Source organism: Zophobas morio, unplaced genomic scaffold (assembly GCF_036711695.1).
Source record: "Zophobas morio isolate AGI-343-1 ecotype UQ-CSIRO unplaced genomic scaffold, CSIRO_AGI_Zmor_V1 ptg000017l, whole genome shotgun sequence".
Taxonomy (NCBI): Eukaryota; Metazoa; Arthropoda; class Insecta; order Coleoptera; family Tenebrionidae; genus Zophobas; species Zophobas morio.
In genome coordinates, this window is record NW_026972122.1 from 9,516,402 (window position 1) to 9,543,138 (window position 26,737).

General features: G+C 36.1%; 3 protein-coding genes and 1 long non-coding RNA gene across 9 annotated transcripts; all 4 read left to right on the forward strand.

The window, feature by feature from the left end:
• Positions 1 to 2,032, forward strand: LOC135130196 (uncharacterized). The gene is made up of 6 exons (XM_064057551.1): positions 1 to 142; positions 945 to 1,173; positions 1,226 to 1,341; positions 1,393 to 1,656; positions 1,713 to 1,751; positions 1,800 to 2,032. The coding sequence occupies exons 1-6, from the start codon at positions 91 to 93 to the stop codon at positions 1,910 to 1,912; spliced, it is 813 nt and encodes a 270-aa protein (XP_063913621.1). The 5' UTR covers positions 1 to 90; the 3' UTR covers positions 1,913 to 2,032.
• A 625-nt stretch (positions 2,033 to 2,657) lies between these two features.
• On the forward strand, positions 2,658 to 20,929 carry LOC135130280 (uncharacterized). Of its 4 annotated transcripts, none has more exons than XM_064057637.1 (7): positions 16,206 to 16,334; positions 19,520 to 19,748; positions 19,801 to 19,916; positions 19,968 to 20,231; positions 20,284 to 20,322; positions 20,374 to 20,442; positions 20,775 to 20,929. In XM_064057637.1, the coding sequence occupies exons 1-7, from the start codon at positions 16,259 to 16,261 to the stop codon at positions 20,798 to 20,800; spliced, it is 819 nt and encodes a 272-aa protein (XP_063913707.1). In that variant the 5' UTR covers positions 16,206 to 16,258; the 3' UTR covers positions 20,801 to 20,929. The 4 variants fall into 4 exon arrangements, with proteins under 4 accessions (XP_063913708.1, XP_063913707.1, XP_063913709.1 ...); XM_064057639.1 differs by having other exon boundaries at positions 16,207 to 16,334; positions 20,767 to 20,929; XM_064057638.1 differs by lacking the exons at positions 16,206 to 16,334; positions 20,775 to 20,929 and adding an exon at positions 2,658 to 2,724 and having other exon boundaries at positions 20,374 to 20,546.
• Positions 14,307 to 14,916, forward strand: LOC135130649 (uncharacterized). The gene is made up of 3 exons (XR_010280825.1): positions 14,307 to 14,674; positions 14,728 to 14,766; positions 14,815 to 14,916. It is a non-coding gene; the product is annotated as an uncharacterized LOC135130649 (long non-coding RNA).
• A 366-nt stretch (positions 20,930 to 21,295) lies between the features above and the next one.
• Positions 21,296 to 25,852, forward strand: LOC135130372 (probable multidrug resistance-associated protein lethal(2)03659). 3 transcript variants are annotated; one of them, XM_064057742.1, is made up of 8 exons: positions 21,296 to 21,445; positions 21,500 to 21,736; positions 22,032 to 22,465; positions 22,523 to 22,679; positions 22,728 to 24,352; positions 24,407 to 24,637; positions 24,688 to 25,602; positions 25,781 to 25,852. In XM_064057742.1, exons 1-8 carry the CDS (start codon positions 21,366 to 21,368, stop codon positions 25,786 to 25,788), a joined length of 3,687 nt encoding a protein of 1,228 aa, XP_063913812.1. In that variant the 5' UTR covers positions 21,296 to 21,365; the 3' UTR covers positions 25,789 to 25,852. The 3 variants fall into 3 exon arrangements, with proteins under 3 accessions (XP_063913812.1, XP_063913811.1, XP_063913813.1); XM_064057741.1 differs by lacking the exon at positions 25,781 to 25,852 and having other exon boundaries at positions 24,688 to 25,690; XM_064057743.1 differs by lacking the exons at positions 21,296 to 21,445; positions 21,500 to 21,736; positions 25,781 to 25,852 and having other exon boundaries at positions 22,280 to 22,362; positions 22,412 to 22,465; positions 24,688 to 25,690.
• The last annotated feature ends 885 nt before the right edge of the window (positions 25,853 to 26,737 follow it).

The following is a 26,737-nucleotide window of genomic DNA, read 5'->3' on the forward strand; positions in this document are numbered from 1 at the left end:
TTTGATGTCCTTGTTTCTGATATTTTTGTCGTTGGCTGTGTTCATCACTTTCACATAATTAAACCGCTGCATATTGCAAGGTGTACAGTCATGTTGTCTTCTTATATTGTTTCCGTGCTGCTGCTGGCAACATATACGTTAGGTAAGTCATTAGCAAAACTAAAGATTTGATAATGAAATTACTAAATCATGTAAATTAATTCTTTATAAGAAACATTATTATTACTACGAATTCAAAATGTAACTTTTGCTACAAAATGTTTTAAATCTAGATAATAAAAATGTGATACTTTGTACGAGTAAAATTAAGATACACAGTAATGTCTACAAATTGTTTATGGAAATAATTTGATCGCCATTCAAGATTTTTAAAAACACAAAAACCCTTGTTTTCATAAATACTTAATACGGTTCCAGCTCTTCTGTTATGCCGAGTTTTTCTACTTAAAATTGATTTCAAACAACAACATGTTATGTAATGTACAATATTTGAAGTTCAAGGATCATCGTGATAATAAAAAATGGGAAATAGAAATGATTCAAGGTTAACATTTTTTTTTTATAAAAAAAAATATATTTTGATAAGTAACTAATAATAAAGACTAAGTATATTCTGTTGCGGTCTATGGTTGGGGTGAAAAAATTTACTGAAATTAATTTAGTTGAGAGTATCATATTCCCTGAATTTGGAGAAAGTTAGTACCAAGTACTAAATTTCAACATCATTCATCACATGTTTTTTTTTTTTTACAGTACACCCTTTTTCATATTTGGGAAGAGAATAAATAGCTTAACCAAAATGTTAATTTATTTTTGTCGGTACGTCGTGTTAATAATTTATAATAAAGATAAAGCAAGATAACCAATAGTTAAGGAAATTAACAAATTCTTAGCATTCATGAAAAACGTTTCCACAAAGATCTTAATGTTCGTAATTTCCGTAGGAAAAGAATGTAATGAACTTGGAATTTTACTTTACGAGGATTTAGGATGTACCCCTGAGTATAATGTCGATCAGGATTGTCCAACTAAGTACACATGTAAAGGTTTGGAACCATCCACTGACCACTGCATCTTTCGAGGAAGAAGCTACGCAGACAAAGAAACAGTCAATGATACTTTTTCATATGGGACATGCAGACTAGGATGTTATTGTACAACAAATGATGATAAGTATGGTTTTGCAAAAATTGAAAGATATAATTTAAAACTACCACTTTTGTAGCCCAAGATTCCAATGTGCAGTACTTGATTGTCCAGAATGGCTTGGTGGGCGCCCTCGTGAAGGTTGCTACAGCAAATATTCCTTGGGGAAATGTTGTTCAACTGGTTCAGTTTGCCGTAAAAAATTCATTTGACGAGTGTTCTATGATCTATGGCTTTATCTTTCAGCCCCTTTCGATGATACTGACACGTGTGTAGTGGAAGGAAACGAATACAAAGTCGGTCAAAAGTTTTGGCCAAGTCACACTTGTCTAGAATGTGTTTGTCAAAAAGGATTTATTAAAGGAAAATTCGAAGCACCCTTCTGCCAAAGTAGACTTTGTGGAGAACAACTGGACAGACACGGTCCAAGTATTCAAGCGTCTTGCGCACCACTATATGGTAAACACGAATCTAGAGGAATAGTTTGTTGTCCTAAGGACTGGATATGCCGTGAGATTTTTTTTTGTACTTATACTGAATTTATTGTTACCTACGTTTTATTTTAGCTGACGGAAATGAAACCATCAACGGCGAAATTAAATCAGGTAAAATTAACTGATATTTCCCACTTTTTGTAAAATCGTATTTTTTAGAGGAAACTTGCAAATTTGGAAACACAACTGTAAAAGTTGGACAGTACTTTGAAAGATCAAATACTAGGTGTGAGTGTGTAATCCCTCCTCTTCTGAAATGTATTGAGGTGTAAATTATGTGCTTAAGGTTTTGTATTTAAACTGTGCTTTGATAAACTATAATGTTAATCCCGTGCTTGAAACTATTTTATAAATTTTGCTTCAGAACTAAACATTAAAGATTTTCTACAAAATTGTGTAATAAATTTTTCTACCTGCTTGCCTATATCTTCTTAATATTTAGAACAGCACAGTCACACACATAACTATACAATTTGAAATTGAATTTCATTATCTTACAAATTATTTTCATCGAAATTAATTTAAGCTTCATCAGAAAATTAACAAAAGTTAGAATTAAAGGTCGAATACTCGATTTTGCATTGAAACAAACACAATATTCTAAGAAACCATAAACTCAGACCAGGAACCAATGACGGTCGACGGTCATACTTTGATTTGACGAATCGTTCTGCTTGTCTAATTTTTTGAACACAAACATATATTAAATAAACATAGTTTAATGGAAAATACCTACATTCGAAAAACCAAAATCTAAGTTCAACGTCATGTAGCGATTTACTGCAATAAATGAATTTTGGGTTACATGAAATAAAATTGATTTTGAAAAGTATTATCAGTTTAATGAGTTTAATAATTAAAATATATTCGTTTTGTTTACAGAATAGCTGATAAGTGATAACAAATTTCAGAACATTTTTTTTATTTAGTGACCTATGTTCCAGCTCCCTGTCTTTGATACTTTTATCGCTCGCCGTGTTCATCATTTCCACATAATTAAACCGTAATTTCGCAAGGTGTGTAGTAATGTTTTCTTTTCATATTGTTTTCCTGTTGCTGTTGCTGTTGATAACATATACTTTAGGTAAGTTATTAACAAAACTAACTTTATAATTTTTTTTTCTATTGTCGTATCTAAAACCTTGTTTAGCAAACCTAAATGCTCGCCGCTAAACGATGCTGTAATCATAATGTCATAATCGGTGGCTTTAGACTCATTAAAAACGGACCGAAGATGCGTTCGGGCTCATTAGTCACATCTTGAGAGCGTTCGGCAGTTCTCGTGATGATTAAACACGATGAAACCGATATCAGGGATTGCTCAAATGAAGTGTATTGTTTAATATATGTTTACAAAGTTGGGTGCAAATATTACTGAAAATGAAGATTTATTCATATACACTCTACCGAAAGTCAAAGACGTAGCATAAACTGTAACTGTAAGTAAGGCAAACGATTTTGTTTGAGTTTTTTCGAAACTTGGGTAATTATTGTTTTGTCTTGGAGTCGTAGAAAAAACATAGTATGTAACACGTTCATAAACTTCTCCGGTCCGATCGTGCTTAAATAAGCTGTGGCTAAAGAGGTGTTTACAAAACTTGTTGCAAAATATGCTATATTAAATCATGTAAATTGAAAATAACATTTGCATATATTAATATTTATCACAAAAGTTAAAAAATTGCTCTTATTTTCGACAGAACTTCCCTCATCCATGTACCACAATAAATGCAGATTTTTCGAAAAAATTAATTTTCCGGATGTTATTTTTTTATGAAACCCTTATTAAGTTAAAATAAAGATATGTATGTAATATTAAAATAAAGATAAAGAAGCGTGCTACGCTTACACGCTTATCTACATACGTGTTGATAACATATTGAAAACGTATACAGATAAAATTAAGTCCCGGAAGAAGCTCCAATAAAGGGGCGAAACGCTTGTTTCTTAGATATTTTCAAGATAAACGTTCAAAATTCAAGGCACAAGAAAATGATTAAACCTGAAAAAGAATTAAACTTGAAACAATCTATTAATCCTGTAAGAAAATGTTAAATCCCTCCCGTTTTTCGAGTCCACGGGGGTGTGACCAAAGAATATTAAAAGCAATGAACAAGAAGCGACACTTATGTCGGTATCTTTGATTTTTCACTGGCCAATTTTAGTGACGTTCAACCATTTTGTTGGGGTACTTTGACCCGCGAACTTTGAAAGTTGGTTGTATGAAATGATGAATGTACACATACTGTCATTTAGTATATTAAGTATTAAGAACGGTAAAGAAGGTTTGGTTCTTGTTCCTTTCAATACTGTTAGGACATCGAACAAAACTTATTCTCGCGTCGAATCGTTTCGCGTTAAGTTAAGCAAGATTTCACAACACAGGAGTAACCTCGTTCTCTTCTTATCGGTGGCTCCGACATGAGCTGCAAAAATCACTTTCTCTTTGTCCGTGAGTGTCTCGTTTCTTGTTGATTCTTTAACATGACTTTAACCGGAAACTTTTCAAGGTCCTTTTTCTCAAAATGCAGTTTCGCGGCGTGATTTTTCTTCTCTCAGCGCGAAATTTCAATTCAAAATGGGACACCACAATATATTGAGGTCAGATCATGCAATAATTGATGAATCATGTCCATTGGAACCCAATTACAGCAATTTAGGAGTTAACTTTAGTAATGTGTGGGAACTCCATGTGAGGCTTTTGAGGCACACTAACCTAGCCCACTTGAACGCCTTGCCAAAGGGTACTAGGGTCTGTGGAGGATTGGGGAAATGTCTGACCCTTCGACTCAGCATATTCCACACAAGTTCTATTGAAGATAAATCAAGGGAACATAGAGGTCAAGGATAGACACTACTTCTGATTTTGCTAGGCATGCTAAGGAGGTCTAAGCTATGTCTGGGCCAGCGTTATTTTGCTGGAATAAGATGTCTTCGTTCTACTGTATGTATGGTATGTCTATCGGCTCTAGCACTTCCTGGATGTAATGAGGTGCTATCATAAACCCTTCAATAATAATTAATGAGAACCTAATGTTATCCATCGACTCTTTACACTACAATTTTGACTCGCATGATTTTTTTCATTAATTTCGTGCACTCAGCAGGGTGCTGAAGGTCAATTTTCCGGCACACGTGTTTTTGGAGTTTTAACACTCCATTCTTGCCGTAATATAGAACACGTATACGAGGCGCACCGGAATAGGAGAACTACGAGCTAGGTGTCGGTGTCGGTGTCGCGGTCACCGAAACCGGTCTGAACATTGGCATGTAACGCCGCGCTCTATAGAAAAAGAGAGAGAAATAAACTATCAAACAATATGTACATGAAACGCCTTAGAGAGTGGTTGGTGCTGATTTCATTTATTAGGACCTCTAAAATGCTCTAAGGGAACACAACCTACACCCACTATCAGAATTCATGGAGTATCTAGACCACAATGATCCAAGTTATTTTGTTAAATTAAATTTAATTCTGCGTTTATTTGTCTTCTTTTTTGGCTAATTTATACCTACATCATGTGTCAATATTGAATAGTTCTTTAATAAAATAACGATCACTAGTTAAATTAATAATTTTTAAAGTTTGATTTTGCGAAATTTTTCAGGCTGGCCGATTTTTTTTGCCGGTCAGTGTATTTTAAATCGAATAAGTTATAAATACTGCTCTAGCATTTGTAAATATTTACTTGTTACTTTAGTTAGTAAATTACACATTGTACTTTAATTTTTTTATACAATAATATTATAATAGTTACTCCTAATTAGGATATTTCTATTTTATAATAAACAACAATTGACAATACATGGATATTTACTTTAATTAAACCAATCATCATCATTAATCATCATTTTGTCAAAAAATGCAAATGCAACATATTTTTGGTTTTTATTATTTTTTAAGAGAAAAATTAATGACTTCGACGCGTATACGTGTTTAATTTATATAAATTGATAACGCACAGTTAAAACTCCAACCGTGCGTCCCTGGGTCGACGCACTCTTTTTTTTGCTTTTTGTTTCTTCTTCTTTTTAAATTTAACATATATTCGTTTCAAAATGGTAAGTTTCGTGCTTATGATCTTTTGTCATGAATTTCGTGCTCTCACGGGGATGTGCTAATTTCCCGCACGCGTGCTTTTACTCTCCTTTGCCATGGTAATGGAATATGTGAAGGCAACACTTACCACCTCATCCACTGTTTTTAACGTCGGGCACGAGGAATCTTCTTCAGTGTCTATTAACAGGGGCGTTTGTCCGGGCGTTCCTTTAAGCCCCATGCTCTTCAACGTCGTCGTCGACGAGTTGTTTGGAGACATATCGAGCAACTATAAGGGATGTCCCATGGGTATGGGGGCTAGCTGCTCCATAGTAGCTTTCGTCGATGACATCGTCCTGTTGGCTGAGAACGAAGTGGATCTTCAACGCTCAATAGATAAAGCCTCGAAATTCTTCTCTCGCAGAGGCATATCCCTGAATCCTTCAAAATGTTATGCCCTCATCAAAAAGAGAATAGGCTGGTTGACTTTAACCCTTTCCGGTACATGACTTCGGGAATCACGGACAGTTGAAGCCGTGTCTAGCTAATTATCCCATCTGGTTGCAGCGGCTGGTCGCCCTACCACTTAAGATCAGAAACTAGCCATGTTGAAGACTCACGTGTTACTGAGGATCTTTCATTCGCTGATGGGGACCAAGATCACTAAGGAGACTCTAGCGAGCCTAGATATAGTCAACAGGCAATACACAAAAAATATATTGCACCTTCATCTGCACACCTCCAATGAGGCCATGCACGCACCGTTACGGGACGGCGGTCTGCGAGTGTGGGAATTGGCAACATATATCCCCCAAATCTACGTTAACAGACTGTATAGATTACAGGTTAGGGCAGCGGATGATCCTGTAGTGTCAGCCATGCTGTCCTCACAACGCGTTGCCGACTTCAAGACGCGTCTTCTGAAGATGACGTCTCATTTTCCTGAAGGTGGTTACAGAGAACTAGTAGAGAGAAGCGCATTCACGAGGGGTCTTACATGCACCAACCAAGACTCCTCTTCCAGGTCGTGGATATCCTCGCGGCCATACAAATGGAGCGCTAGCGAGTGGGTGCGGGCTATCCATCTGCGCACCTCGAATCTTCCTACAGTCGGCATTCCATCGAATCCGACCAAACTCCGCAAATATCGGGGAGGTTGCTCGGCGACAGAGACAGTCTGCCACATTCTTCAGTCTTGTCCGGTGGCTCACGACGAGCGAGTTTATCGTTATCACGCCGTCGTGAAAAAAATCGCCGAGCATTGCGTGCAAGAAGGATGGAGGGTCGAAGAGGAGCCGCATGTGAAACATGAAGACAGAACCCTGTTCAAACCGGATCTTGTCATCACATTTCATCCGTTGATTTTAGGCGCTAAAGGTATCTGGCCTTCCTGCAACGCGTCCACTGAAACAGCTAAACATCAAGCCCTGACTAAAATGTAGTTGCGTAGCTTCTACATTGAAGTGGGGCTGCTCTGCTCACCGCACTTTTATGCCCCGAATTTGGAAGCTGCCATCGATCCAACGGTTCCGGCTCCAATTAGGGGTTCCTAGGACGTATCCCACCATCAATGAGCATCTACGTCAGGATCTACCATGGCCACTTAGCGCCTGCTGTTTCCGGTTTTGCCCGCACAATATGGTATTGAAACATGGAGAACGTCTTGTAACGGATTTTTATTTAATTTTGAATTGATTTGCATTCGAAGTGGTGGCGCATCTATCACGCGTAGTGTTGGTGTGAGCTACGGGAAAAAACGGGGAGAAAAAGGGAGATAAGAACAGGGGAGATAGCGGGGCAGGAGCGAGTGAGGAGCTCGGGAGGAAGAGAATCAAGTTCAGGGGCTTTTCAAGGAAGATTTTCGGGAAGAGACGGGACCTGAGAACCGAAGGAAGAGTCAGGAGCCTCCGTCGCCTACGCTGGGGAGAGAAGAGGTGCCCTTCCGCATATTTTAACAGTGATTGGCTTATCGTATTTACCTTTAATAATATAATTTGTCGTAAACGTAGTTTTATTGGGCTCGGGTTGAAACCCACTTCGTGAGGTAACAATACAGTAGCATTTATTGGAAATCCTGTAAGTAGGTTACATAAATTTTGGCGCCCAACGTTTCGTAGAGTCCTTTAAACTGCGTTTATGATGGCAGGATCCTATTTTAATATGGAACCAAATTTTTTGAAATCGAGCGAAGTTAATCAGGAGTTAAAAGTGTGGGGGGTTACGCCCGATCGCTTAGATCTAGATACAAAGCGTAAACAGCTGCGACGGAGACTACGAGAAGATTTGAATCGTGGTGAAGTCATGTATGCTAATCCCAATTTCGATTTTGAGGCGGAAAAAACGGAGGTTGAAACAACACTAAGTGATATCCGAGCCTTGTTGGATTCTTTTGATGGTCGACGGAGGGATGGGAACAGGAGACTTCTCACCAAGTACTGTCATGTAATGGGTCGCTTACATCGATTCCCAGCGACGGCGCCCGTAGCTGTGCAAGAATTCAAACATGATCAAATGGCGATGGCGGAAGCATTGGATGAAACCAGGTATGAAATGGTGGAACAAACCTCTCTACCTCCAGATGATGCGACCTCGAGTCCGGCGGGAGTCAACCAGAACACTACGATCCTTAAGCCTACTCCGGTACACAAGTGGAATGTAACTTTTGATGGTAAGTCTCAGCATGATTCAATCAATGGGTTTTTACAACGGACAGAGGAATTGCGAGTGGCTCGAAATACCTCAAAAGCGGAATTATTTAGGTCTGCTGTAGATTTATTCGATGGAAAGGCACTTTTGTGGTATAGATCCATAAAACCATCAGTCAGTTCGTGGGATCAGCTGGTTCAGGCTTTAAAGCGAGATTTTTTGCCGCCAGATTATGATCAGGAACTTCTTAAGGAAATTCATAATCGAACGCAGGGATCTCGTGAGTCAGTTGTTTTGTATCTGGCGACTATGCGCAATTTGTTTAATCGGTTGTCGGATATTCCACCTGAAATTTCCCAATTGCATCTAATTCGTCGTAATCTCTTACCGGTTTTCCAAACCCACCTCGCTTTGCACGACATTAAAACGTTTACTCAGTTGTCGGATATCTGTAGAACCCTGGAAAGCGTTTTAGCCAATCAGGAAAAATTTCGACCACCTCCGCGGCGAAGCATCGCTCTGCTAGAACCCGATTTAGCTTGTCCAGACGGTGATAACCAAGAAAATAAGTTATTCTCGACCCCTCAATTTCGTAATACCTCTAAAATTTCTTCTCCACACCAAAAAAGTGAACTGACATGTTATGCATGTCGGAAACCGGGTCATTTTCGCCGTGAATGTCCTAATAAAACCCCGAAAAACCCTACTTGTGCTAGCTGTGGAAAAGTAGGTGTCATCCACCCTAACTGCCCACGGTGTAGGCCGGAAAACTAAGTGGGGGAAAGCGCTTACCATCGGGCCACCGCTTTCGTTACTTCCCTAAGGCCCCTAGCCAAACTACGTGTTCACAGCGATTAGTTTCAGGGAAGGAAACAATTAATACTTTACTTGTAGAGACATCTCATGATAATCGACCTTATTTTGCAGTAGAAGTTTTGGGAAATTCAATTACAGGACTACTTGACAGCGGCGCTACTCATTCCATCGTTGGTGGGGAAGCACTTGGTTTGTTAGATCATCTAAATCTATCCATTTATGAATCGGAGGAATCCACTGTAGGGACTGCTGATGGTGTACAACAGCAGGTAGTGGGGTATGTATATTTTCCGGTTACTGTCGATGGTATCTCGCGTACGATTAAGTTTTGGGTAGTTCCATCTCTCAAACATTCAGTTATTTTTGGCAGTGATTTTTGCCGTCAGTTTGGCTTAGCGATTGATTTTTCTTCTTTTAGCTGTACGGCTCAGAGTAAGGATTCTATTAGGGCAGTTAATCGTCAAGATGATATCTTAGTGGCGGCGATGCAAGGTATTCGTTCACTACAGGACTTAAGTCCGTCTCAAATGTCACAGCTTCAGGAGGTCAAAAATCTCTTCTATGAGTTATCGTGGGAAAAAGGTACGAAATTGGGAAGAACCACACGAACCGTTCATTTTATAGATACTGGTAATGCGCGACCAATTAAGCAATGTCATCATCAGATCTCACCTTACATGCTGGTTCACCTCAATCGGGAACTAGACAAGATGTTGGAGTTGGGAGTTGTGCGGCCTTCATCGAGTCCTTGGTCCTCTCCTGTTTTATTGGTAAATAAAACAAACGGTGAGAAGCGCTTTTGTTTCGACGGTCGAAAACTTAACTCTGTGACCAAACCAGATGCTTACCCTTTACCTAAAGTCGATTACATCTTAAACATGTTAACTGGAGCACGGTATCTATCAAAAATTGATCTTAAGTCCGCTTTTTGGCAAATTCCCTTAGAGGATACGTCCTGGGAAAAGACTGCCTTTGTTGTTCCCTCTCGAGGGCTTTATGAATTCGTGGTGCTACCGTTTGGTCTGTCGAATGCTCCTCAGACTTTGCAACGTCTAATGGACCAAGTGTTAGGTCCTTCGTTGGAACCATATGTATTTGTTTTTTTGGATGACATTGTTATCTCGACACCAACGTTTGAACAACATCTTCAAGTGCTTAGGGAGGTTTACCAACGCTTGAAAGAAGCCAACTTAACCATCAATGCAGAGAAGTGTGAGTACTGCCTACCATCTTTAAAGTACCTTGGTTTTGTTGTGGATAAATCAGGTTTGCATACAGATCCAGAAAAAGTCGCCGCCATGGCGGAATTTCCTAAACCCCAAACAGTCACAGAAATGAAACGATTTCTTGGGCTCTGCGGCTGGTACAGGCGCTTTATTCCGAAATTTTCAGATTTCACCTCTCCTTTAACAGCTCTTCTCCTGGGCAAGAGAAAAAGAAATAGGTTGGTGTGGACGCAGGAAGCGGATAATTGTTTCCACCAACTCAAAAATGCCTTGATAAACGCTCCTTTGTTGGTAAGCCCAGATTTTTCTAAACCCTTTACCATCCAGAGTGATGCTTCGGATGTGGGAGTGGCAGCGGTTCTAACACAACCAGATAGCAAAGGAGGTGAGGTAGTGATAGCTTACGCTAGTCGCACTCTTTCGCCGGCTGAGAAAAAATATTCGGTAACCGAAAGAGAATGCCTGGCAGTTCTATTCGGGATAGATAAATTCAGGCCGTATATTGAGGGGGCAAAATTCACCGTAGTAACTGATCATCACAGTCTCCTGTGGCTTAACAACTTAAAGGATCCCAGTGGTAGATTGGCAAGGTGGGCAGTGAAGCTGCAACAGTTTGAGTTTGTTTTAGAACACCGAAAGGGTTTTATGAACGTGGTGCCAGATGCCTTAAGTAGAGCGCCACTGCCAGAAGTTGCTGTAATTCAGGTGAGGCCGGGAAACACAGATAAGTGGTACCATAGCATGCTTAAAAGTCTTAAGGAACGTCCAAACGATTATCCGGATTATTTAGTTAAGGATGGTGTCCTATATAAACATGCGAGGCCTCGGTATCGAGTCCCAAATGTCCTTCCAAGTTGGCGAATAGTAGTACCCAAATCACAACGGCTGGAAGTGCTTCGTGAATGCCACGACTCTCCTCTAGCAGCTCACCTTGGATCATATAAAACTCTAGAACGGATACAAGAACTCTATTTTTGGCCTGGCATGCAAACTGATGTTAAACGATATGTCTCTCGATGTTCAACTTGTTCAGCTCAAAAGGCAACTAATGTAGCTGCTCCCGGATTGATGGGTTCTTCTAAGAAGGTTACTTTCCCATGGCAATTGATTTCAATTGATATTCTAGGTCCTCTTCCTCGTAGTATGCAGGGACATTGTTATATTTTAATGGTCTGTGATTGGTTCAGCAAGTTCATTTTATTACATCCTCTTCGTAAGGCAAATTCCAAGTCAATTATCAAATTTGTAGAAGAAAACGTCTTTTTGATGTTTGGTGTCCCTCAAATCATCACCTGCGACAATGGTACTCAATTTGTTTCGCGTGATTTTCAGAAGCTAGCGGATTTGTACAAATGTAAGATTTGGTATAACGCAAAATACCATCCCCAAACAAACAGCGTAGAACGAGTGAACAGAGTAGCCGGGGCTGCTATTCGTTCCTACATTAAGGATAATAATCATCGGTATTGGGACGTCCATTTACCAAAAATTGGGTTTGCGCTTCGAACGGCCATTCATGAAGCCACCGGATTATCTCCTGCGTATATAAATTTTGGTCGGTACGTACCAATTTCAGGAGATTTTTATGACAGGAACAGCGACCCATCGAAAGTTGATTTAAGGAACCCTGACCGGAGCCAATATTTTGAAAATTTGGAGGGCTTGTCTGAAATCTACAAGACAGTGCGTCAAAAACTAACGGCCGCGTATAAAAGAAATTCTCACACGTATAATTTACGACGCCGTCCTGCTGATTCCTATCAAGTAGGTGACCGGGTGTGGAAACGCAATTATGTACTTTCAGACGCATCAAAGCACTTTTCCAGTAAACTGGCTCCAAAATATGTTCCATGTATCGTCACCAAGGTTATCTCTCGTCTCGTATATAGATTAGCGGAGGCTGAGAGTCATCAAAACCTAGGAAACTGGCACGTTAAAGATCTTAAGCCGTTTCGGGGTGATGATCGTGGAGACAGTAGTACCGACGAATGATTTTTTTAAGTCTATGTGCCTGAGAGAGAGAATATGACGTATGAGTGATCTCGTGTATGTGGTATGAATCTGGTGAGTGGATGAGTACGATTTTTTTTCCGACTCAGAACAATTTATTTTTTTCCCAATTACGACGTGTGCACACAATAAAACCCTGATTTTGACAATTTCTTCTCGATTCTGACGTTTACTTCCAGATTTTGACATTTGATTCTCGATTTTAACATTTAACTTTGCCCTTCGTCGATTAGCAGTCAGAGGTTTCATGTTCTCCCGATGGAGGATGTTTTTGTTCGTGACTCTCTGAATCTGCAAATCCTTGGGTTCGAATTCCTATTCAAAGAGACTTTTCCTGTTTCACGAAAATGGCTCTCAAAATTCTTTTGTTGTTTACTCCTTAGCAAATTCTGGAGTATGACTGGAATCTTTTTTTATTTACACTTTCTTTCCTTTTTCTTAGGTGGGATACATCTTATGGAAAAAATTTTAATTATGTTTAATTTAAATTTTTTTGTTATCATAGGGGGGTGTGTAACGGATTTTTATTTAATTTTGAATTGATTTGCATTCGAAGTGGTGGCGCATCTATCACGCGTAGTGTTGGTGTGAGCTACGGGAAAAAACGGGGAGAAAAAGGGAGATAAGAACAGGGGAGATAGCGGGGCAGGAGCGAGTGAGGAGCTCGGGAGGAAGAGAATCAAGTTCAGGGGCTTTTCAAGGAAGATTTTCGGGAAGAGACGGGACCTGAGAACCGAAGGAAGAGTCAGGAGCCTCCGTCGCCTACGCTGGGGAGAGAAGAGGTGCCCTTCCGCATATTTTAACAGTGATTGGCTTATCGTATGTAATACCTTTAATAATATAATTTGTCGTAAACGTAGTTTTATTGGGCTCGGGTTGAAACCCACTTCGTGAGGTAACAATACAGTAGCATTTATTGGAAATCCTGTAAGTAGGTTACAGTCTTCTGGTAAGAGGATCCAACGGGGTTCCGGATCTGGAGGTTCCGCTCTGTACGATTACTCACCGGAGATTACGGCGACGAAGATCTCGAATGGGATCGAATCACTGGTGGCCATGGAGCGACGTAGTCTGAGACAACAATAACGACATATTAACATCTTTCATCATAATATCTTTATTAATAACATCTTAATTTACATCCCTAATTATAACTTCCTAATAATTAACATCTCAATCACTACAATCTTACTATGCATATTAAGTACTAAAACCTAACCTAAGTATCTTAAGCTACTATAAATTACAAATTAATATCTTAATAAGACTATCTTAATAATATGCTACTATTTACATTCTTGTTTTTACCATCTTTATTGTATTTATTTATACAATCCTCCTTGGAGGTATTCTTTAGGCACTATAGGAAAATTATATATTGTGGTATAGTCATAGGATTCACATAACAGCTTTTTACTGGTTTTCAATATTGTGAGCTACGAGGAGAAACCAGAAACGCTTTATTGTTAATTATAGATTACATGAATAAAGTTTGGAATAACCTGAAAGTGTCAACGTTTTGCAGCGGTGTCAACTTCGTTGTTTCTAAATAACTCACAACTATTTTTTAATCCAAACAATTATGTAGGTATTTGTTTCCATAAAAATGATAATGATCATAATTTTCGCAGGAAAAGAATGCAATCAACTTGGAATTTTACTTTACGAGGACTTGGGATGTAGGTACTCCTGAGTACAGTCCGGGACAGGATTGCCCCACTAAGTACACGTGTCAAGGTTTAGAACTATCCAATGAACACTGCTTTTTTCGAGGAAAAAGTTACGCAGACAACGTTGTTCCACTTCAACATTTGATGAAAAGTATGGCTTTATAAAAATTTAAAGATTTATTTTAAAACTGCAACTTTTGTAGACCACGATTTGAATGTGCCGCACGTGATTGTCCAACATGGCGTGGTGGGCGTGGTTGCTACGCGATATCCTCCTTGGGGCAATGCTGTCCAACTGGTTCAATTTGCCGTAAAAAAAATATTTGCCGGGTGTTATATGATCAATGGTTTTATACCTTTTAGCCTCTTATAGTTATAATGATACGTGTGTAGTGGAAGGAGATGAATACAGATTTGGTGAAAAGATTTTCCCAAGTTACACTTGTCTAGAATGCGTTTGTCAAAAGGGATTTGTTGAAGGAAAGTACGAACTACCCTTTTGCAAAAATGCACTTTGTAGAGAACAATTGCGCAGTCACGGTCCAAGTATTCAAGCGTCTTGCGCTCCCGTCTATAGCAAATCTGAGCCTAGAGGAATACTTTGTTGTCCTCAAAACTGGCTATGCCGTGAGACTTTTTGTAGGTACTTGTACTGAATTTGTTATTACGTTTTATTTTAGCTAATGGAAGTGAAATCATCAAGGGCGAAATTACATCAGGTAACATTAAGTGCTATTTTGCATGTTTAGTAAAATTTTATGTTTCAGAGGAAACCTGTAAATTTGGAAACAAAACTGTAAAAGTTGGACAGTACTTTGAAAGATCAAATGCTAGATGTGAGTGTGTTATTCCACCTCTCATGAAATGTCTTCAGGGGTAACTTATGCGCTTCGTGTTTTATAATATGTTGTATACATACATGAACCATTGATAAATATGGATATTATAAATTTCTTGATCAGAGTATAATAAAATATGAAATTGAATATAGGTAAAGCTCCATGCAGAGTTGTTCACTTCCTTTGAAATTGTATCCACGGTGATCATCTTATTGCTAATAGATTCGTCGAAGTAAAATCTTTCGACTAAGGATGTGAAATTCCATCCTCTGTCATGTTTCAAAACCTAAATACCTCTACGTTCGTCAATATATACAGCGTGTTACGGAAAGATACGTACAATATAAAATCGGTAATTGGTCTTGAAGTGTGGGTACTAAAAGTAAAAAAGTTCAGGTAAAACTGTTGTCCTTTTATAGATAAAAATGATTGAAATGTGTGCTTCTGATAAAAATGTAATTTTTTGGTTCTTTAGCAACATTTAGTATTGACCGTGATTTTTATTATTACTGTTTATGTTTTTTTTGTTGCTAGGATTGACTAAAATAAAATATTTAATTATATACGTATAACGTTCAGTATCGTCTAAAACGTTTGGATAAGGGTTAATTTTCTGTTGTAATGTACGCCTTAGATTGTTAATATATGCTTTGGTTTGGTTTGTTTTTCGTTTGATTGCATCAAAAGGTTATGGGCCCAGAGCGTGTCACAGAATTTGTGTTAGGTGTGTGAAAAACGTCGCCATCATGAACACTCGAAATTCACCGCTCGTTTATGAAATTCAATTTTAATGTTTTTTTGGTTTTGATTACTGATGTGTAGACATTAATTTAAGCTTCATCAGAAAATTGATAATTTCATAATGAAAGGTGTTACTCAAAAATTGATTTATCCATTTTTATGGAAAAAATACGCCATACACTGTTTACAAGAATATTTTTATTTTTAAAATTCCTGTTGTAAACGAACCCCAAAGTTTTGCATCGAAAACACTTCGATGATATCTAAAAAGCCATGTTTTATTAAACTAAATTGGGGTCAGCTTGCAATGAACCAGTTAAACAACAAACTTGTCAAATATATCTTAAGGAAAAAATACATACATACGGAAAATTAACCTTCGAAAAAACAAAGTCAAATCCAAATCTAAGCTTTTTTGGATTATGTACTTGAATTAAAACTTATTTTGGAAAGTAGGTATTATTAATTTAATGACTTTAACAAAAAATACACTAGTTTTGTTTATAGAAATGCTGATAACATTTATTTGGAGAACAAGTTCTTTATTTAGTGACCTGTGTTCGATGTCCTCGTTTTTGATACCCTTATCGTTTGCTGTATTTTTCAGTCGGATATAATTAAACTGTAACAGATGTATGTTGCAAGGTGTGTAATAATGCTGTCTTTTCATACTGTTGTTGTGCTGTTGTTGGCAACATATGCGTTAGGTAAGTCATTAATAATAAAAGAAACTAAAGATGATAATCAATCTAAATATCTAATAATGTAGATAAGTTACCTTGTGCAACTTATGGTTTATGATTCCGCCTTTATTTTTAACCCTCTACATATGAATTTTTTAAATTTTATATTAGCAGTACGCACGAAGGCCGTTAATTTAGAACAGTTTATACAGGCAACTCAAAAGGTTGAAGACCTCATCACAAAATTGTGTTATGGAAAAATCTTAACTTGAAAAGTTTTTTTTTTCATAGTACTTTACTGCTTTGTAATTTTTATTTTTATGTTTATTATAAATTCAAAGTCTACATTTTGCCACAACGAGTTTAATAGTAAGGAAGTAAAAATAATATACACGATCCTTTCGCACATGTTTTTACAAAAATATTTTGACGACGATCTGATATTTTTGAAAAAATAAAAAATGTTGTTTAAAATAAGCTTTTATGTTATACAGTGTTTGTATATTTCAAAGTAAACAACATATTATGTAATGTAGAATATTTTATTGTTTGTTATGACTAAAGATAGGTGGAAATAAGTTTTTGATTTCTACCACCAGTCCATGAATTGATCGTGTTGCAGTCTCGCGTTGCTGGTCTTTGGAGTCGTATGGAGTGCATGTAGTGGGGTTAATCGACGAGTTCTCACTTATTTCCGCCTAACGGTACTTATGATATTTCTAAGCTATGTACGGCATTATTTAGAAAGTGGTGAAAACGTACGTATATTTTGAAACTAAAATAAAACCGCATTATGTTGCAAAAAAAAAGAAATATACTATAATTGTAAGCAAATAAGTATGTAATACGTCATACATGTGCACAGAATGTACAAGTCTGCTTTCATGTTCAATAATGGGTGTTATGTACAGTTTGACTTCTTGCCAGTCTTATATATATATTTTTTCAAAATTTTTATTTGTTGGGTAACACTTCATTGAAAAGTTTGTGAAACAAAAAAGTACATTTATCATTGTTTGTCTAACTGAAGGTCATGGACCAACATGACAACAGAAAGAGTAATGGAAAATGTGAAAAGTGATTCCAGTGAGGTAAAAAAGCATGCTACGCATGCAATGTAATATTAATAATAATATTGTATTCCATAATTTTCGGAAAATTGAATTAAGTCGTTCTCGAATCTTGATTTATTCAATAAAACAACGAAACAATTTAATCACGTCTGCCATGTGTAGTAGTAGAGGTACAACTGAACTGAAAATCCTTTAGAAGTACTCGTAATTTAAGACAAATAGCAATAACGCTTATCGGGATTGTACACGTGAGATTGAAACAGAGAAACTAAGCTAAACGACATTTTCTACGAATTGCAATAACCGGATCACAATTCATTGGTCCATACTTTTTTATTTGCTAAATAAAACATTTCATTTTATTTTGGTTTTCGATGTTGTAATTCACATTTGGTTAATTATAACTTGTCAAAATCTAGGGGAGGCAAAAATTTCTCTAGGGTACGCTCAACCTCTGGAGTCGCCAGATAGACTCGTTTACTATACTTCCTTAGCTCACGCTCTTATAATTAAAAATCGCCTCTCAGCAATAACAACAACTTGAATTATGTTTATACATCGGAAGAATGTCACGTAGAAAATAGTCTGATATGAGTTTGTCATCTCAAAATAGAGGATTAAAATTATTAATTAAGCCACAATCGAACAAAATGTTCTGAATATTTTTATTACAATTCTTATTTAATCATTATTAAAAAAAGACGCACTTATTCTCACATTTACGAGAAAATTCTTCATTCTCAGGTTCTTAATTTGATTAACAAAACATTAGACAGTGATTAATTTTGTAAAATTTATTTTATCTAATGAAGAAAAAAAGCGGTAAGACAATTATTTTGATTAAAAATTTACCATGCTTGCGATAACCTTGAAACGTCTGCAAGATTTCAAAACATTCGATTTTGGAGCTCTTGATTTAGTCCACAAAATAAATCGACCCATTCATTAATTTTTTTTATCCTATAAAGCAATTCTGAAAATATGAACACTATGATATATCTTGCACATTTGTGATAGGATTTATTTAGTAAAATTTTGAGATGACGTCACAAATTAGGGCGGGGAGCTTAATTTTGATTAACAATTTACTATTTTGTAAGTGAACTCATTGCCTGTTTTTTTTATTGACCCTGTATAAGTAATTCTAAAAAGATGAAGACAATGATAAATCACAAGTATACACTTGTATTTTCCACATTTGCGATAGGATTTATTCGGCAAAAGTTTAAGATGACGTCATAAATTTTTTGGGGGAATAAACAGATACATTTTGAATAAAAAATTCCTATGCTTTGAAACGTTTGTCAGATTTCAAAGCATTCCATTCTGCAGTTCCTGATTTAATTCATAAAATAAACTGACTCAATTTTTTTACTCATCCTGTATAAGTTATTCTAAAAATATGAAGGCAATGATAAGTCACAAGTATAGACTCATCATATTCAGCAGATTTTTCGTAAGATGTATTAGACAAAATTTTGTAATGACGTTATCTATTTTTTGGGGGGAGCAACATGTCTATTTTGATTAAAAATTTACCCTGTTTCCGATAACTTCAAAACGCTTACAAAATTTCTAAAACATAAAAATATGTTATTGAAGTGCCAACAATCTGATGTTGTTCCATAATTATTGAATCAAAGGTAGTGTTTTTACTGAATTTCAAAAAAAAAAAAAAATTCGTAGCTTTTAAGGCAAAATGCAAAATTCACTAATTTTACCAGAAATAGAACACAAATCATTAAAAAATATGTCTCCATTAATAAACTGTAAATTTGTGGCGAGATTTATTTGGAAAAATTGTGAATTGACGTCATCTAATAATTTTTGAAAAAAGGTGAACAAATAAATTCTGATTATCCTATTTATCATATTCACGATAACGTTAAAGGGTGTGCAAAGTTTCTACGTCACGAAGTTAATCATTCGGATCTTTTTACAGTGTACTTTCCTACTTACGTTCGGTGAGTGAAAAAGTAGCTAAAACAAAATTTTAGTGTTTATGTTAATGTATTTTTGTCTGTACATCGGTGTTAATAATTATACATAAAGAGAAAGCAAGATAACAAATAGTTAAAGAAATGATAAAAATCTTTTTATTCATGACGAAGATGTTAACGTTTGCAAATTTCCTAGGAAAAGGATGCAATAGGCTTGGGATTTTACTTTACGAGGACTTAGGATGTACTCCTGAGTATCGTGCCGGCCAGGATTGTCCCTATAAGTACACATGTCGTGGTTTAGAACCATCCAGTGACCACTGCTTCTTTCGGGGAAAAAGTTACTCAAACAAAGAAGTAGTCAACGACACGCTCTCAGATGGGTTATGCCGATCAGATTGTTATTGTTCAACAGAAGGTGATAAGTATGGCTTTACAAAAATTTAAAGATTTATTTTAAAAGTACAACTTTTATAGACCACGATTCCATTGTGGCCATCTCGAGTGTTTAGAATGGCTTGACGACGGTCCTGACGAAGGTTGCTACTACAAATATGCCTTGGGGAAATGCTGTTCAACTGGTTCAATTTGCTGTACAAAAGTCATTTGATGAGTGTTCTATGATCAACCTCTTTTCTTTTCAGCCTCTAACGATTATACTCACACGTGTGTAGTGGAAGGAAACGAATACCGAGTCGGTCAAAAGTTTTGGCCGAGTTACACTTGTCTGGAATGCGTTTGCCAAAAAGGATTTGTTAGAGGAAAGTTTGAAGCACCCTTCTGTAAAAGTAGGCTTTGTGGGGAACAACTGGATAAAAACGGTCCAAGTATTCAAGCATCTTGCGCCCCACTTTATAGCAAATATGAGCCTAGAGGAATACTTTGTTGTCCCGAGGACTGGATATGCCGTGAGATTTTGTTCTGTAATTACTTTGCATTTGTTATTATGTTTTATTTCAGCTGATGGAAATGAAGTCATCAAAGGGGAAATTAAATCAGGTAACATTAATTACTGATATTTTCCATTTTTATTAAAATTGTATTTTTTAGAGGAAACTTGCAAATTTGGAAACATAATCGTGAAAGTTGGACAGTACTTTGAAAGAACAAATGCTAAATGTGAGTGTGTAGTCCCTCCTCTCATGAAGTGTAATGAGTTTTAAATTATGAATTTCATGTTTTGTAATATGTTATAGATTTAAAACATGATTTGATAAACTAGATTGTTGCTTGTTAGAAACTATTTTATAAATTTTCTTTCCTATATTTAATTTCACAAGTCTTACACGTTCATCAGGATCAAATATATATACAGTCAGTTTATTATATTGGAGACTTGTAATATTTCATAATTGTATGACGCTGACTGACTGACTTGATAGCGTGGTAGTCGTATCCATTTTATTGAAGAGATGTTTGGAGAAGTTCTAATTCTTTTTGGAGTTTGTCAGGTGGACAAATGGTAGTGGCTCGATGAATTAGGGAGTCAATGACAGACCGTTTTTGGGCAGCCTAGTGATGATAATCAATGTTTCAAATTAGCACAAAAATTGTAGTGACATATGCAGCAGAAGGCAAATATATGCAAATATGCAATTTTTTTATAGCTGTATTCATTTTTAATTAGTATAATTCGTTCACATATTAAATATCAAGACTTATCGTATGCAAAAAATAACGGATATGCAAATTGTCTACATTTAAAGTAAATAATGATTTATTTTCATTTAGCAACATCTTTCTGGTAATGTTCGTTCCATCTGAATTTATTTATTGTGAAATAGGTATAGAAAATTAATCAAGCAGACGAAAATGTGTGAACATTGTAACAATTCAGTTTGCCTTGAAAACTACATTTGTGTTATCTATGTATATTTTTAAATATTATCGCCAATGCATACTTTAAGTCGTAAATTACACACAGGTATATTTAATGAAATGTTTTTTAAATTATTTTCATGCCAACGTCGTATATTGTCGACAAGTAAAAAATCGGCCATTACTTAAAAATTATCATTACTAGCATAGCAAACAACGACAAAATGCACAATGTAAATAACGAACATAGAGACAAAGTTCACCCAAAAGAAAGAGCAAATATTCTGTCTCGTTTATTTTTTTTGTAAGTTAAATCGCTTAATTTCAAACTTTTGGTTCTGAGTTTTTTGTCTTTTAGTTGGCAATTACCAATACTGTTTGAAGGATATCGCAAGCAATTCACAGAAAGTGACCTCCACAACCCTTTAAAAGAGCATCAGTCTAAGCTTTTAGGAGATAAATTAGAAAAAGTATGGTTAGAAGAAGTTCATGCTTCGGGTATCGATGCGTCACTTTGGAAAGTTTTGGCCAAAGTGTTTGGTTTGGAGTTTGTTCTATATGGTTTGTGTCTCATACCTGTAGAAGTGATTTTTAGGTAATCGAAAATTATAATTAGTAGTAGTTGCGTAGAAAATGCAGTGTAAACAAAAACATTTTGATGTGTAGTTGACAATGAGCTGGACCTATATCTGGTATTACTGATTTAGTAAAGCATACTTTGAACACATAGTATAATACGTGAACTTTGGTTAAAACCATTTACCATGTCACCAAACACAATCTGTTTCAATGGGAGCCATTTTGAATTTAACTTCATCATTCAAAATGTTTGCGATTGCGCATTGCAAAAATTTGAGAATGTTATTCTAACTTTAGATTTATCTTTAAAGAATGTCTGAGCCTTTCATGACCTGGAAACTGGTCCACTATTACACAACTGAACATGATAATGCATCTAAAAATGAAGTTTACATTTATGCTTCCTGTATGATAGTAATGCTGTGCCTGAAATTTATTGGTTTACAAAACTTTTGGTTTGGAATGGAACACTTAGGAGCTAAAATACGTGTGGCGTGCAGTGCTTTAATTTATCGAAAATGTCTTTGTCTAAGTGAAGAAACTTTAAGTGAACTTACGGCCGGTCAAATAATTAATCTGGTAGCTACCGATGTAACCAAATTTAACAACGGTTTTATCAGATATGTGCATTATTTATGGCTGGTGCCTATTTTAGCAGCAATGATAATATATTCACTGTATTCGATTTTAGGTGGTACTGCTATTATCGGTGCAGCAGTTCTTCTCGCTTTCATTCCTGCCCAAAGTAAAACTGTATTAACAAAATTCATTACAACAGAATTAACATTTTATTCCTTTCTAGTAATGTTATCGAAAGTGATATCCAAATGTCGTCTAAAAATGGCAGGCAAAACAGATCAAAGAATTAGACTGATACATGAAATCATACAAGGAATAAAAGTAATTAAAATGATGTGTTGGGAGGAAGCTTTTATTAAGCTAACAGAAGACTACAGAGAGTAAAAACTGATACAACTGTTGATATATAATTAATTTTTGTTATTTAGAGCAGAAATGCAGCAGCTCAAATCAAGTTTACGACCTGTAGCTATAAACACTTCCGCTATACTTTCCTTCAGTAGGACTGCCATTTTTTTAAGTATACTTGCTTACATCCTCAGTGGACATTCCTTGCATGCTGAATACATTTACCTATTGACTGCCTTCTACGAGATTATTAAAATCATAGCAGGAATATTTGGCCCTTGGGCGTTAACTTTCGTGGGCGAAATTATTTCTTCCGTTAAAAGGATTGAAGCTTTTTTGAAAAGCGCAGAAAATAACTGTGATAAAACAAATGGAGTTTATGATGGCATTACATTAACTCATGTCACTTCCACGCAAAAAATTTTAAGCGATGTATCACTGAGAATTAAAGCGAATCAAATGACTGCAATAATCGGTCCTGTTGGTTCTGGTAAAAGTACTATACTAAAGGTTATATTGAACGAAATTCCCCATCTACAAGGATCAGTTCAAATTGGTGCTACCATCAGCTACGCCGCTCAAGAACCGTGGATTTTTGACGGTACTGTTAGAGAGAATATTTTGTTTGGAGAACTTTATCACGGAGCAAAATATGACGAAGTAATAAAAGTCTGCGCTTTGGAACGTGATTTTGCTTTGTTTCCATATGGAGATTCCACACTTGTAGGAAGTAGAGGAACTACGTTAAGTGGCGGTCAAAAATCTAGAATAAACTTAGCGAGAGCTGTCTATAAAGATACAGAATTCTATTTGCTAGACGATCCTTTGTCTTCTGTAGATGCACAAGTGGGAGAATTTATTTTCAGCAACTGCTTTCAAAAACTTTTGAAAAATAAAACAATAGTGCTAGTTACACACCAGTTGCAATATTTAAATAAAGTCGATTTTATTTACGCCATTGAAAAGGGGATTAACGTAGAAAGTGGTACTTTCGAAGACCTTAAAAGTAGTCACTACTTTAAATCGATCCAGATGAAGAAAAATGTAGAGCAAACGGAAAAAGAAAACTACAGAATGGAAGAACGGAAAGAAAGCAATCACACAAACGAAATTTCTGAAAAAACGGAAAACGTAAAGACTGAAGTTGTTTCAAGTCAAGTATACAAAAATTATTTAAAAGCCAGTGGTGGGAAGATCGTTGTTGCAGCTTTGCTTGCGCAAATGTTGGCACAATTCATTGCGAGTGGCAATGAATATTTGCTCACAGTGTGGTCAAACTTTCAACAAAGGAATAAGAATGGAGATTTTTTTTTATATTTTTATACAGGTCTAGCGGTGACACTTATTCCAGTTTCTTTGGCCGCTACAATTTCAGTTATTAAATGCTGTACCAATGCAAGCAAAAATCTGCATCAGAAACTTTTATATAATGTAGTGCATGCATCAATTAATGTTTTTAACAATAGCACATCCGGTCGAATTTTGAACCGATTTTCTTCAGATATTGGCCAGATTGATAGAAATCTACCTATAAACATGGTTAATATAGTTTTAATTACCTCACAGTTTTTTGCAATAGTTGTTTTAATTTCTATAATCAACTACTGGATTTTAATACCAACTGTAGTCATAATGACTGTCTTTTTTTACGCTCGTAAAATATATCTAGCTACCAGTCGTGTTCTGAAGCGTGTAGAAGCTAATTGTAAGTACGACACTATGGCATAATCTATTAAAAAAAATCTTGCAACAATCACAGCTAGAAGTCCGGTTTATTCACACTTGACTACTACTATTCAAGGATTAGCAACCATTCGAGTTCTTCAAGCTGTAGAAGATCAAAAACGGATCTTTGAAAGTCACCTAGACAAACATACAGCAGCTTATTATATGTTTTTGGCATGCGATTCTGCGTTCGGGTTTTGGTTAGATTTTTCTTCTTACTGTTACTTTGTTACTTTGATTTTGAGTTTGGTGTTTTCACAGTCTGGTTAGTGAGTCATTGTTGTATAATTTTGTAGTGCTAGGAGTTTTTTCCAGAAATCTATGGTGGTAACGTCGGATTAGCTCTAACTTCTTCAATACTGTTTGTTGGCATGCTCCAGTACGGTATGAAAGAGTATGCCGAATTAGAAAATCAAATGGTTGCAGTAGAACGGATTTTGGAATATATTGACCTTGATAATGAACGTGGCGATGGAGCGAATCTTACAAGCAAATGGCCTACAAACGGCCAAATTGATTTTAGCACCGTTTCTCTTCGATATAATCCGAATGTGCCTTCAGTTCTTAAACAAATAACGTTCACAATAAACTCCAACGACAAAATTGGTATTGTTGGTAGAACAGGTGCTGGAAAGTCTTCGCTTATTTCTGTTCTCTTCCGACTCTTTGACTTTGAAGGAGATATTTCCATTGATGGCATCAACACCAAAACCATTCCACTGCACACACTAAGATCTAAAATTTCCATTATCCCTCAGGAACCTGTTCTTTTCTCTTGTAGTGTCAGAAAAAATTTGGATCCTTATGACGAGTATCAAGATTCTCATTTATGGAACGCTTTAGAGGATGTAAAAATCAGAGAAATGATTGCTTCTTTGCCTGCAGGACTATCTACTAAGTTAACAGAAGGGGGTCAGAATTTGAGTGTTGGAGAAAGACAGTTGTTGTGCTTAGCTAGAGCTATTGTAAAAATGAATAAAATCATTATCCTGGATGAAGCTACCGCAAATGTGGATTTAGAGACTGAAGACTTGATAAAAAATGCCATTAGCAAAAAATTTAAGATGTGTACGGTGATGACAATAGCCCATAGAATACACACTGTGATGGATTGTGATAAAGTGTTGGTTATGGGTGATGGACGTGTTTTAGAATATGATTCACCTTCCAAACTTTTGCAAGATACTAAAGGAGCATTTTATGGATTAGTGCATTTGAAAAATAATGATGGTACGTACACAATTTTAAAGGGGGTATTACAAGAACATTTACCTTCAAAATTTAAAACAGCACTTATAGTACTAGTACTGGTTTAAGTTTTAACAGAGTTAGAGATATTATTTATCTTTTTAAAACGTTATTTAGAAATTACTTTCAAACCTACATCTGTTTTAACGATTTGTTTCAGATCCTTAATCAAGAATAGAAGTGAATTTACTATCACATGTTTTTCCATAGTTAAAACTTTATTGTTTTCAGAACATATTAGTATCTTTTTGAATAATAAATTTTAATAAAACGAATGAGGTATTTTGTTAAGTTACTTATTGTAATAAATAAATTTTGTGCCTACTTTTGGAAACGCGAAACTCAAAGTTATCAACGAATGGAAAATTAAAAAAGAAAATGAGTAAAAGCAGTGCAAACATTGGAGCCTTGAATGCGGTAAATTAAGGACATTTTTCACTTCTGGCGTAGTAGAGTTAAGTTTGATTCGTGCATACCGAAAGAAATCAAAAAAACCTCGACAAGATTGTCTGAAAGTGATTTAAAAATGACTAGGAGAAGAGTTAACTCGTTGAAGTTAATTTGTAATTTAAACTAAATCAGAGATATCAAAACGAGATATATGCCGCCTCAAATATCTGCCCAGAACTTTCAAGCTTTTTTTGACGAACTCAACTCAAAGTGACTATTCTTTATTTACTGCTGATTTCAATACCCCTTGTGACAATTTACATACTAATAAAGTGGCTGTCAAATTAGACCGAATGGTACCTGGGGCGCGGTCGTGCTGCCACTCATTCAAGTGATTATGATGGTTGTGATTTTTATTACTTTCCACTGTTTGGGCACATCATATCTCTTATTTAAGTACTAACTGAATGGTACGCGACATTCAGCCCAAATTTATGGCATCTATAAGCTGTGGTTAGGGGTTTATCGAGCGCTTGAGGCGTTCAGCTTATTGTGACAGCTACTATAATAGCTTTCAGACTTCTGTGGACGTCTTTAAAAAAATTGTAATTTAACTCAATATAACTCAGTTACTAATATCAGTAGTAGAACGTTAGGTCTTGTTTATGCCAATTTCTGTTGTATAGTTGATAAAAATCATGAACGATTCGTTAAGGAAGATGTTTAT

Coding starts and splice junctions, on each gene's coding strand:
- LOC135130196 (XM_064057551.1), top strand. CDS start 91: ATGTTGTCTTCTTATATTGTTTCCGTGCTGCTGCTGGCAACATATACG. Junction 1,342..1,392: donor TTCAACTGGTTCAGTTTGCC/GTAAAAAATTCA, acceptor TTTATCTTTCAG/CCCCTTTCGATGATACTGAC. Junction 1,752..1,799: donor CAACGGCGAAATTAAATCAG/GTAAAATTAACT, acceptor CGTATTTTTTAG/AGGAAACTTGCAAATTTGGA.
- LOC135130280 (XM_064057636.1), top strand. CDS start 16,259: ATGTATGTTGCAAGGTGTGTAATAATGCTGTCTTTTCATACTGTTGTT. Junction 16,335..19,519: donor GTTGGCAACATATGCGTTAG/GTAAGTCATTAA, acceptor CAAATTTCCTAG/GAAAAGGATGCAATAGGCTT. Junction 19,917..19,967: donor TTCAACTGGTTCAATTTGCT/GTACAAAAGTCA, acceptor TTTTCTTTTCAG/CCTCTAACGATTATACTCAC.
- LOC135130372 (XM_064057741.1), top strand. CDS start 21,366: ATGCACAATGTAAATAACGAACATAGAGACAAAGTTCACCCAAAAGAA. Junction 22,680..22,727: donor CTAACAGAAGACTACAGAGA/GTAAAAACTGAT, acceptor TTTGTTATTTAG/AGCAGAAATGCAGCAGCTCA. Junction 24,638..24,687: donor TTTGGTGTTTTCACAGTCTG/GTTAGTGAGTCA, acceptor AGTTTTTTCCAG/AAATCTATGGTGGTAACGTC.